The sequence below is a fragment of the Polyodon spathula genome, chromosome 13 (genome assembly GCF_017654505.1).
Source record: "Polyodon spathula isolate WHYD16114869_AA chromosome 13, ASM1765450v1, whole genome shotgun sequence".
In the NCBI taxonomy this organism is placed as follows: domain Eukaryota; kingdom Metazoa; phylum Chordata; class Actinopteri; order Acipenseriformes; family Polyodontidae; genus Polyodon; species Polyodon spathula.
Window position 1 is genome coordinate 38722778 of NC_054546.1, and position 13549 is coordinate 38736326.

The following is a 13549-nucleotide window of genomic DNA, read 5'->3' on the forward strand; positions in this document are numbered from 1 at the left end:
GCAATTGTTCAATGAAAACACCACTGCTGCCTGCCTGCCTGCCTGGTCATAAAAGTTGTGTATCTCCTTGGTAGAAAAAAAACAAAAAACAAAAAAATAAAAAAGCTGAGCTGTGGACCTACCTCCACATTAGCCCAATGAGAGCGGCAAGGGGAGGCTCCAGACACTCTCCACTCACACACTCACACATACAAACACACACTCAGAGGCTACTTCTTCACAGCAGTATTTAGCAGTCTCTCATGCTGGAGATATACAATTCACCGTTGTAGGGTGTGTGTGGTGAACTGTCTGGATTCTGTTCTTGTTTTGCCTACAGAAGATACCTTACACTGATAACATCACGGGATATCGTTCTCTTTTTTTTTATTAGAATGCGGGAGAGATCGAGATGTAAGATAGTAAGTATTATCCAAACACAGAAAGAAACAAATAACAGAGTGTATTACAGTGTTATCATTTTAGTAAAGCTGAATTAGCGGTGTTTGGTTTTTGCGCGCTCCTGTGTACTGTGCACACGGATTTAGTATTATCTGTGTTTGTTTTGCGGTTTCTTTACACGTGTAATTATGTGTATTTTCTTTAATAAGGTATACACTTGAATTGATGTTGTCGGTGCCTGTCTTTTTATTTTCATATGTCATGTATGTTCCAAAGCATGAAAACATGAATCAAATAGCGCTGGAATGGTAGCCTAGGCGGGTACCAGCAACACGCTTGTAAACTTCAGACTGAGACACGGTAGAATTTGTGTGGCTGACTGTTGTCACTTTGGCACTGGGTGTCTTGAGTAATTAATTGTTGGCCATTCGATTGTGTCAATACACGTGCATTGCATTTTTCGTTCCATTTCGAAACTAAAATGAATCGGATATCTGTGCCTGTCTAGAAAGACAAGTGCGTTAAACACATCAGTTTGCTACGGAAACGTAGGATGCCAAGTTAAAGTGGCATCGGTATGCACATACATTCAGGATGTTAAAATCATGTTTAAGTCGAATTAAATAAACTGCATTCTTTATTTGATGTTAGTTACTTTCCTACTTAAAAAAAGAGACACACACACACACACACACACACACACACACACACACACACACACACACACACACACACACACACACACACATATATATATATATATATATATATATATATATATAATATATATATATATATATATTATATATATATATTGTAACATAGTATAATAAAATTCATTTTAATATTATATTTTGTCTTGTCAGTAATCTACCCAGAAATATTAATATAGAAATATTAACATTTTAAACACTTCGGTATTCAGTCAGTCACCTAGGCGACTACTTAAGTACACTGTAAATGAGCCGGAGAAGTGTGCAGTTATTCTGCTCACGAACAGGTAGCCTATTTGATAGCCAAGGCAAGGAATAAGGAAATCAACTACAGAACTCCACACGTCGTCGTATTAGTGTTAGAGATGTGTAGACATTGCAACACCTTCGTGGTATGGTACATATTAGGCATACGCTCAAATATGTAGTATTTGAGGTATTTAAGATGTGCCTGTAGAATACACTGTCAGGTTTTCTGAGTTTGATATCGGCGTACAGCTAAACTGATACAATAGAATAGAACCAACCTGTGGGTAAAAATCATCCGGACAATACGAAAACTGCTATGAATACCTAACACGTTCACAGTCAAAATGATTAACACGGACTAAACAATACATACCTGAACTTAGGTGTTTGTTCACTGTAATTAACAACGGTTGGACAACGTGAGGTGTGTATATATATATATATATATATATATATATATATATATATATATATATATATATATATATATATATATAGCTATATAGATATATATATATATATACCATTATATGTATTTGTGCGAATACAGGACATTACCGCTTTTTGCAAATCACTAAAACGTTAACAGTGCGAAAAAACATTTATTTATTTATTTATTTTTATTCTGGTGGCAACAGGCGTGTCAGTGCAGGACCGAGAGTAATTATATAGACTACATCTGGCGTTATGCTGTACTATCCTAATCATTTTACCAGTTGCGACTGATGTGAGAGTAAAGAAGGGACTGAAAACTATTGTATGGGGTTATGTGTGTGCATCAGGGCTAATGATAAGCACTGGGATTATTATTATTATTATTATTATTATATTATTATTATTATTATTATTATTATTATTATTATTATTATTATTATTATTATTATTTTAAAATATATAATAATAATAATAATATATAATAACCGTATGATACTTTAGTTAATCAAACTCAGCTGTGGGCTGGAATCCCTGCAGCGTCATTATCAATATCAATATCCGACAAAGCCCGAATTTTTTTTATTTTTTATTTTTTTATTTATTTTTTATTCTGCCTGTTTAATTATACTGATGGTAAGGTGATAGCAAGTATACATCTCGTTTTGGGCTTTCGATGTGTACTTTATACTGGGAAAGCACTAATCAATTTATTATATTTATGACGCGATAAGATTCTTTTTTTAATTGTTTCTTTCATTCATTTTTATTCTGCATATTATTATTTTTAAATGACCCAGTCACAACCTATTTATTCAACTGATTTAGGGGTCACAAGTGGAAATGTGTTTTTTTAAATGTGTTTTTTTTTTTTTTTTTCTATTATTATTATTATTATTATTATTATTTATTATTATTATTATTATTATTATTTAGTATTCAATAATAATATAATAATATGTGTATATATTCTGCTTCCTTTTCTCCGTAAATCTCTAAAGATAAAGTCCAGGGCTTATAGATATAATTATTTCAGGTCCCCGAATAGACGTAGTGTAACTCAGTTCTAAACACTCGTTCAAAATTTGTGGATTGTAAGGTTCCTTTTTTGTCTTGTACAATAAAGTTTGATTTATGTTTATAATTACTTTTATTAGTTTTAGACGAATAGTTCTAAGATTCTAAAGTGAGGTTATTATATTATATTTTCCAATAAAATATATATATATATATATATATATATATATATATATATATATATATATAGATATAGAGAGAGAGAGAGAGAGAGAGAGAGAGAGAGAGAGAGAGAGAGAGAGAGAGAGAGAGAGAGTTAAAAGTTTACATACACCAATGGAAATGTATAATTTCTATATTTTTTCTAGAAATTACAGGAAAAATCTTTTGTAACAGCTTTCTGCTTTCATTCTTCTTTAACCACTCTGAAGTAGATTTTGATCTGTGCTTTGGATCGTTGTTGTGTTGGAAAGTCCAGTTGTGCATTAAACTAAGTTTTGTAGCGGAGTATTTCAGGTGATTGGCCAATATCTTTTGGTATGCTATGGAATCCATTTTATCATGTATTGGAACTAAATTTCCTGTGCCATTAGAGGAAAAACTGCCCCATAGAAGGATATTACCACCTCCATGCTTGACATTAGGTATGGCGTTCTTATCTTTGTACGCCTCACCAGACCTTCTCCAAATGTAACGAATATCAGCGTGACCAAATAGCTCGATTTTTATTTAATTACTCCACAAAACATTTGCCATTTTGCAAACTTTAAGCGATTGTCCTTGTGACATTTTTCTAAGAGTGTTTTTTTCCTTGGCCTGCTACCATTGAGACCTTCACCATGCAGTACTCAACCTGTGGTTGAAATGGAAACCCCAGTCCCACTTGCAGCCAGTTCACTTTGAATATCTTTGGCAGTCAATCTCAGATTGTTATTAACCTTCATCACAATTCTTCTACTTGTTCTTAGTGAAAGAACCTTCTTTCTTCCAGAGCAAGGGAGCGTTGTGACAGTACCATGAGACTTGTACTTCTTGATAATAGAAACAATAGTTGAAATTGGGATACTCAGATGCTTGGAAATCTTCATGTATCCTTCTCCAGCTTTATGACCATAAATAATTTTCTGCCTAAGGTCTTCAGATAGCTCTTTACTTTTTCACGTATTGACTTATTGGTAATGACAGTAATCATCCTATGCCTAACCCTTTTATACTCTCTAATAATGCTCACCAACAATCTAGCATTTTCTAGACCTTTCTAGAATTAGGTTCTGCATTATCATATTGAAATTTTTAGTACCTTGTAGACAGTACTATCATAGCATCAGATGGTATGGATACTTTTGAATTAGTGTATTTGGAGTTTTGTTGAAATAAATAATTGTAGACATATATTTTCCTCATCCACAAAAGCCAAACTTTTGCTACAAAATATTTTTCCTAAAATTGTTTGTTTTGGAGAAATTTCTAGAAATTATACATTTACATTGGGGTATGTAAACTTTTGACTACAAATGTAGATAGATAGATAGATAGATAGATAGATAGATAGATAGATAGATAGATAGATAGATAGATAGATAGATAGATAGATAGATAGATAGATAGATAGATAGATAGATAGATAGATAGATAGATAGATAGATAGATAGATAGATAGATAGATAGATAGATATTCAGTGCAGCTCTCAAAGAACATACTGTATATCAGATTCTGACAGTGTGCTTCTGCTGACCCAAACTGTAAATCCAAGCCTTAATCATTGTTTAAGTCCAATTAAACCATACATGTAACCCTTATTAATAGACAGGACACATGTTTTATAAAATGTCAGGACACATTTATAAAATGTTAGGAATCATTATGTGTGCAATACAAAGTACACATTGTCTATTCATGATGCAGCTATTTAGATATATCTGTAAATTACAGTCAGAACTGGCAACTCTTTTGAGGTAAATGGACCATATCAGTTTTAGGGAAGAACACAAATCTAAATTAAATTAAACAGTGTATGTTTAGGAAGAAAAAAAAAAAAGCAGTTCTCCATTACTTGTACATCTCACAGTTTTTAATTATGCTTTAATGCTTCCAAAGTAATTGGAAGATATATGACATTTACTGGAATGGGTTATTGCAAGCTCACTGTATTTAAACAGTTAATAAGGAAATACATTGTGCATTTCTGTAGTAGTAAAAGCATGTATTTTCCATAAGCTGTCTATCTGTCTGAGTTGTATTTAAAAAAAAAAAATAGAGTAGATCTAAGCATTGCAACCATTTAACCATGCTGGTGTTTGCACACAGGTGGAAAGTGGTCAAGTCATCTTAAAGCTGCAGTATTAGCATCTGTTTAAATCTTTAAAGAAGATGTTTTTTTTTTCTTTAAAAAAAGGTATGTCTAAAACATTAGGTGACATTTTTACTGTTGAGCTCAATGTCCACATGAAAGACTGATATCCAGATACCAAGAACAGCTGTGTTCTCCAATTCTGTTTCATTTGGCAGGTTTTCTCCACGAAAAGCAAGGTGAAGTGAGTCAACCGCTCAAAAACAGCACTGTTTCTATCAATGGGTTCATTTGCCTTGACACACATTTTTCTTTCAATTTACAGATTTTTTTTTTTTTTTTTTTTTTAATTTAAAGAATAGTCCAATCAATATGCTTTTATATTCAACAATGTGTTGTCTTTATTTGTAGGTCTTGCATGCTGAGGAACCTACCAAGGGATGCTGTCGCAAGAAGCACATCTTCTCTTTGTGTTTGTCATTTTGGAAACATGCTGTGCAGTTTTGAACAAGCTTTACTGCACAATGAATGTGAAGACTGAAGACTGGAGCAGAGAGAAGTAACTTTTTCTGTTTAGGTTGGAGAGTAATGCCAAAACGTTTGGAGGAAATGTGGACAGATATATGGGCTCCCTTGTTATTTGTATGGATTATGGTCCTTCCTTATATTTCCATGGCTCCTGTCACCCAGTCCAAAAGTTTACAAACTGGGTCCATTGTGGGTTTGCCTGGGACTGGTGAAGGAGAAAGAGTTTTGAGTCGTGCCAAGAGAGGATGGGTTTGGAATCAAATGTTTGTGCTGGAGGAGTTTTCTGGACCGGACCCAATTCTCGTTGGCAGGGTGAGTTTTCCGGCTTGTAAAATGGCAGTTGAATATCAAGCTTGCATATCACGTGGAAACATGAATTTAGTGATTTTGAAATTTCTTTGTTTTATTTTTAATTTTATTTTATTATTATTATTATTATTATTATTATTATTATTATTATTATTATTAGTAGTAGTAGTAGTAGTAGTAGTAGTATTATTATTATTAGTAGTATTATTAGTATTATTATTAGTGTTATTCCAGTGAGAGAGGTTTTCTCACTGGAATATTTAAATTGTAAACTTTTAATTGTAGGGTGTTGAGGAAGATCCTGCTTAGAACCTGTGAATGATCAAGATCAATAGTGGGTTTTGGAATTACTGTGGAGATAGGAATTGTAGTGCTCTGTTTTAATTGCTTGTGTATTACTTAGACATACAGAATATATGAATTAAGATTAATTTTCAAAAAATGAATATCAATGCTTGTTTTATATTGTTTGAAATCCCTTTATCCTTAAGTCCCTTGTGGGAACAACTGATCTTTTCCCCTTGATCTCTTGGATTTTATATACTTATAACTTTGTCCTGCTCAGTAAATCCACTCAGTTTAAAATCCCTGGTGGAAAGTTTGTGTTATTGAAGCTGTTTGGGACCTTACATTTCATTGAAATCAATGTAAAACATTTTGTGAAAGATTATCTTAACTCTGGGACTCTATTAAGTTTGAGAAACACACATATGTTTTAAAGATGTACATAAATATAATTTGACAATAGCATTTACATATCTGCACACTAAATAAGTACATCACGTTCACATTAAGATTAAACATATCACCTCAAACAAGAGCCCGTTTAAAAAAAGAAAACTATCCCATTTTATAAAAAGCATATAATACCTGTTTAAATCGACGATAACATTAAAATGTTTTTTACAACATATGTAATGATTAATATGGCTGTTATATAGACAAGCATTTTTGGAAGCAGCTAAAATTGATAAGAGCAACTCTGTTTTGATATGAAATAACTTAACTATTTTAATGACTTTGTTTTTATTTTTAATGTTCAAAAGTTTTAAGAAGCCCTGTGGCCTCAGTAGAACTTTAAGAAACATGTAATTAATCTGTCCCAATGAAACACCCCAGGGAAAAACAGTGTTGGTATTCTTTATATCCACTAGGAGTCGTGTTGCAGGGGGACAGATAAATGGTAATACTCTGGTGTTTCTGATGTACTTAGAGGTTATAAATTATTCTGAACTCTGTTGAGATCACCAGGGTGCTGTAAACACGTGGAAAGGGCGAGAAGGATATACGGTTTAAGATAACTCAGATATTTCATACCATTGAAAGATTTTCCTGAAAAAAAAACTACATTTCTTTCTATCCCTGTGCTGGTAACCTTGACTTGATTTCCAGATTTATGTATTGAAATGCAGATTTGTTTACATCATTTGTTTTTTTTTTTTTTTTTTTTGTTTTTTTTTTAATGCAGACAAAGCTTTCTGAATTCTGTCAGTTGCATTGTTTGTCAAAAGGATCCTTACACTCCCTCAATATTTCCTTCAAATGAAAAATGTATTTTTACTTTTGATGTCTTATATGCTGCAATCTTAAAAAGCTATCTACACTTTACACTTTGCACCTAAAAGGCCTTAATAATTACATTGCCTCAGGGTGCATTTCACTGCTATAGACACCAGGTGAATGACTTTTGTGTGTGTGTGTGTAACTGGGTGTTTGTGTGACTGAGGGATAGGTTTTGAAAGAGTCCTTGGTTCACTGTGTCTGAGTGATAGGGAGTAATGTCCGGTAGACTCAGTTAGGGATCCATTTAATTACAAAATAATTGAAATTCACACAGTATTAAAATCATTATTTTATTTACCTAATATAATGAGGCAATTTGCTGGAGGCTGCAGTTACTCTGTTTAATAGAGTCTCATTTTTCATGTTTTCCGATATGTTGCTAAACAGAAAATGCTGGCTTTACTGAGTAAAAAAAGAAATGTCCACAGAACCTCTGACTGTTGCTGATCAGGGTGGTCAGTACATTGGTGAGACTGTCTCACTCTCTTAACTGAGTTATGGTATCTCCTGAAGGTTACATATTTATCAACACGACTTGCAGAGAACAGATAAGTTCAGTGTTACAGGGAGATAGGAGCCTGCAGTTTCAGATAGAGGGTTCCTCATCACAAGCTCCCAAGCAGCTATTCCCTTCTTTCACTTAATTAAAAAATGAATAATTTGGATGGAGGTTTTGCGATTAAAATTGGTTATACATTTCAGATCTCTTTGTTTATGAGTTTGAGGTTCAGTGTTGCCTATGCATACACCGTGGGCTAAGATTCCCTCCCGCCTCTACGTTTTATTGCCCAGCCCGCTGATGTTAAATTATACATATCGTTCCTGTCCTGTCTTTCCCTGTGCTCTTAAAAAGGGTTTCAACTGGCAGTTAACAATGAATAATAACATACCTATAGAGGCATACTAGACAAAGGGATGGAAACTGTACCTGACAGCATTTCCCTTTCCGTGATTTGTTATCTCAGGTTCTGACGGAGGCGTCACTATAAATCTTACTCAGCAGATATCTATACCGTTTTCAAGGGCATCCCAGGGGAAACAGACATAAGGAAACATACTCTATCATACTGTACAGTAGAAAGAATTAAATTGAACACCCAGATACAGAATAAAGGTCAGCAATACATGGTCACCCAAACAGTACTACTAAAGAGCTCATTGTTTTCAGTATATTAAACACATTTACAAGTACATCTAACTGTATTTTTCCATATGTTCTTATGTCAGTTTTATATAAGTTAATATGGAATTTCAGTAAAGCTTATTATAATCATGTTATAATAGACATTGGATTGAAATGCAGTTATTTGAAAGGTGTGAAAGCGCATTTTACAGTAGAATTAACCTGGAACAGAAGGTGAAAGACAAGAGCTAGACAGGGCAGCAGATTCCCATTTCCAAACTAGGCTAAAGTGTTCGTCTTCTAGTCACCTTGCTTTCACAAGCGAGCCAGTGCTGTCTGCTGCATCACCTGCATAAGAAAATGAAAACAACTACTGTTGAGATGATATACTACAATATTATCTTTGCAATTCATCTTGCAAAGCTACATTGGTACACTTGAGACTTCTTCTATAGAGCTTCATAGATACTGCTGATCTGGATTATCGGGTTGAATTTTTTTTTTTTTTAATAACATAACGTGAACATGATTACTTGAGCTTACACTAAAAATAGTAAAAGCTACTACATTGTGGATATCTCAGTATTTTTGTAAAATAAATCTATTTGGGAAAAAAAAAAAAAAAAAAAGATTGAATGGAACCAGTCTGTGTTGGCGTGTCTGCAAAAGTGTGCTTTTTGGTGGATTTAATTAACAAGACAAATTGAATAAACAGATATTAATGCATAACCTGCTTTTGACCACAACCATATTATAGAATAATTGAGAAGAATCCACTAACAACTGTTTAGCATACAAAACACACAGTACAATACAAATGAACAAGGATCTCTGTTATCTATTAGCATACATGTATATCCAAATGTAATTACCAAGGATATGAGTGAAATTAACTAATGTAGGTTTATATGCAGGGGCTGCAATAAGTAGAACGTTGGTGTATTTTGGAGAGCTAGAGCAGCGACTCCTCCCCTGAGTCATCCCACTAAAATATCTGTCAGTCAGCCTTTAAATACCTGTCAGTCACCCTCTTTAAACCGTACCCAGCTTCCTAATTCTCGTCTTGCTTTTCAGTTTCCTCCATCCTTCCTTCCTCCTCCACTTTGCTGCGTCACTTCTGCAACAGTTCCATCGGGGGGCAAGTGAAGCGCCCTTCCTGACCTTAGAGGCCTACTATGTCGCTTCATCGTCCGAGAGGAGGTTCCCACTGGCCAGAGGGAACCCCCGGCCAAATAACTTTAGCTATATTTTGTTTTCCTTTCTCCTAATCTATTCATTTGCACCAGTGCTAGTTTCCCCCTTCAGAGAGCAAGCTACTCCCAATTGAACTAGTCATTTGACTCAATTATAGAACGTGGCTCTTACAGCCAGCGTAGATCACGAGGCTCTCCATGCAGCCTCGGAGCTGAGTCTGCTTCCCACAAAAAAATACAGTTGATGTTAGCAAGAAAACACCTGAGACCTGAAAGGTAGAAATTTAATAGCAGAAAATGCTTGAATAAAAATGATGGGGAATATCAAGTTCTGTGTTGTATGCGCCGATGTAGGTCCATTTTGTGATCAAGTTCCCAAGGCACTCTCAAAGTTGTGATGTTAACCGAGTATCCTGGGCTCATTCCAGTTCCAGTACAGGTGAAACTGTGCATCTAGTTTTAATAAATATGAAAATATGCTGAGCACACAGCAGCAGAGTGTAAGCTTTTGCAGTAGACCTCCTCCTTGACTTGCAGCATTCTTGGCGCGTGACTGAAGTGCTTTCTGTGTCACTATATATTCTCTCCCTGGGGAGTTGATTAGTTAGATAGTATTTTTATTTATATATGCCTCTGTACGCCTTATACCCTCCTCTGCATGCATCTGCAGGCCTTTGGCAGATGTTCTAAGGAATCTGTAGAGTGTAAATTGCTATGTATTTATTCAGAAACAGCACAAGAATTCACAATAAGTCACTGAATGTGAAGTTACTCAATACAGGGCAAAGCCTTCAGGGCAAAGCCTGCACAATATTTGTATCTAAATCACACAATGCAGTCGCAGAAAAAAAGTATTTGAGCAGTTACAAAAGTAATAGAAAAACTACAAAGTGATTTCTATAATTTCTAATTTTTATAGTGAAAGATATGCATTAGAGATTCAGCTTTATAATAAAACAACACATTATTACATAACATGCATAAAATCAAAAATAACATGCAAAAACTAATTTCATACGTTAACAAAAGTATGTGGGCAATCAACATATTTCGTATGAAACCCGTTGGTTGCTAATTACTAACAATTGTCATGATTGACATCCACCACCAGATGATAATTATAGAATAAATAAATACATAATCATCAAGTGCTGAACAAAAGCAACACAAATGGTTAAAACTAAAGAGTACAGCAACAATGGCAGTGATACAACTACCAGAAAAATAGCAGAAAAGCACCGCAGGCTATTATTGACAAACACAGGAGAACAGGAACTATTGCAATTAACTACAGGTGTGGAAGACCAAGAAGGTTTTCTGCAAAATCTAGAAGAATTGTTCGAGCAGCCCAGCAAAATCCTTTGATTACTGCAAAGATTTGATACAAGAATTGAGAAAAAATTGTCAAGAAGTTAATGAGCGAAAAATTCAATGATACCTTAAGAAGGTGAATGTCCATAGGCGAAAACCAAGATGCAAACCTGTGTTAAAAACAATACACAAAAGAAAGTGATTGGAGTTTTCCATTGAATAATAAGCTAGAAGGCTTATTGGATGGAAGTTTGTATTATAGCAGGATATTGACCCTAAGCATTCTGCAAAGTCTACACAGGAATTTATAAAAAAAAAAAATTAAGATTACAGTTCCCTTTGAATTCAAAGATGACTTTTGGCAATACTTTTGGGATATGCCTGCCACAGGTCAGGTATTTACTGAGCATTTTATGTCAGAGCAGCCGATAGGCCCCTCCGGGGCGTGACGTCCTCGGTCCCGCCTACAGAGGGAATAAGTAGCTACCCCGCAGAACTCACTTTCTCATTTGCTTCTCACTTCAGGTAAGTAAGGTAGGTATAACTAACCTGTCCAGTTGCTGTGATTGAGTCTGTGTAAAAGAACGCTCACTCAAGTTTTCTGGAGTTCCGCTGCAATTTATTGCCTACAATTTTATTGCCTGCAATTCATTGCTAGAAGTTGGCTTGCCACTTCCCTGGAATCAGAAACTCAGCTTCTGTGAACTAAGCTATAAATGCTGCGCAACTAAAAAAAAACAAAGCGATGTGTGATTCCTCTACCAGGACCCAGCTGTGCTGCGACACGCTGTTGGGTTGACTCCGCTGGCTTGTCTCAGCCCGCCTACAGCACACTTGTTAAAAAAAAAATAAAATAAAAGGATTTCACAGCTCATCCACCTGGTCAGGCCGTTAGACATCCTTGCACATAAATGCGGAGTTGTGAGCAGTTCAAAGCTCTTGTATGCATTCCCGCCAATACCATTGCACCTGGCCTTCCTAGAGAAAGTCCGGAGAGAAGAGGCAACAGTTCTTCTGGTGGCCCCCACATGGCCAAAGAGAATCTGTTTTTTTAAACCTTTGACAGCTGCTGCAAGGCCAGCCCTTGGAGATCCTGCTGTACCTGGATCTCCTCAGTCAGGCGAGCGGCACCCTCTAGCACGCAGAACCGGGCAGACTTAGGGCTCACAGATTCAGTCGTCAGTACACTGCAAAATGCTAGGGCCTGCTAAGGTTGTTGTACTCCTATCAGTGGAAATATTTTCAAAATTGGTGTATGATCAGAGGTCATGACCCCATCTATAGCCCTATAGCGATTATTTTGCAGTTTCGGCAAGATTTGCTAGAGGCGGGTAGGTCCCGCTCTATGCTGAAAGTGTACCTGGTAGCTCTATCTGCATACCATGTCCCCACTGATTCAGTTTCCCCGGCTGCTCATTTTCTGGTGACCCATTTTCTAAAGGGTGCTTGGCGGACATCCTCCTTGAGTGGAGTCTAGACATGGCATTGGAGGCTCTCACTAAGGCCCCGTTTGAGCCTATACATTACATAGAGTTGAAATATCTCTCTATGAAGACAGCCTTTTTGTTAGCCATCACCTCCGCTAAGCAGGTCAGTGAGCTACAGGCTGTCAGTGCAGAGTGCCTGTATGCATATTTGGGATGATGGAAACAGGATATCGCTACGTAGGAACCCTGCTTTTCTCCCTAAGGTGGTTATGGCTTTTCAGTTAAATCAGTCAGTTGAACTAGAGGCTTTTCACCCTTCTCATTTTTCTTCAGAGATTACATTACTTGTGCCCGTTTGGTTCATTGAGAGAGAACATGATCTCCACAGAGTGTCTACTTATTCCCTTGGTAGGCAAGAGCAAGGATGTCACTCCCCGGAGGTGCCTATCGGCCCCTCTGAGATACTCATGCTCAGTAAATACCTGATCAGTGGCAGGCATATCCCAAAAGTATCGTTGTTGGTCATCTTCTCTTCCAGGGAACTGGAACCGTTATGGATTGGCCATCTCAGACTTGAACCCCATAGAGTTGTGGATTGACGTGAAGGCTGTTGTTGCAAAAAGGAAAGCAAAGTTTATTGCAAGACTCAAAGCTGTATGTGTTAAAGAATGAGCAAAAATATCTCCGGAACAATCCTAGGAACTGGTTTCAAAATACATAAAAGACTGCAAGCTGCAAAGGAAGCAAAGGGTGGGCTCACAAAATACTAATATAAAGGTATTCAAATACTTTTGTGAAAGTATGAAATTAGTTTTTGCATGCTATTTTTCATTTTATGTGTGTCATGTAGTAATTTGTTGTTTCATAATAAAGCTGAATCTCTACTTCAATCTATGTCTTTCACTAGAACAATTAGAAATGATAGAAATCACTTTCTTCAATTATTTTTATTTTTGTGTGTGTATGTGTGTGTGTGTGTGTGTGTGTGTGTGTGTATGTATACACTGCTAAA

At 35.8% G+C, this 13549-nt stretch overlaps 1 protein-coding gene across 1 annotated transcript in view; it reads left to right on the forward strand.

Annotated features, from left to right (window-relative positions):
• Nucleotides 1-203: 203 nt before the first annotated feature.
• LOC121325235 (cadherin-8-like) overlaps nucleotides 204-13549 on the forward strand; it is a 72066-nt gene continuing 58720 nt past the window's right edge. Inside the window, exons 1-2 of the mRNA XM_041267626.1 lie at nucleotides 204-401; nucleotides 5495-5923. Coding sequence (XP_041123560.1) covers nucleotides 5672-5923 — 252 coding nt within the window. The 5' untranslated portion in view covers nucleotides 204-401; nucleotides 5495-5671. The remainder of the gene's footprint in view (nucleotides 402-5494; nucleotides 5924-13549) is intronic.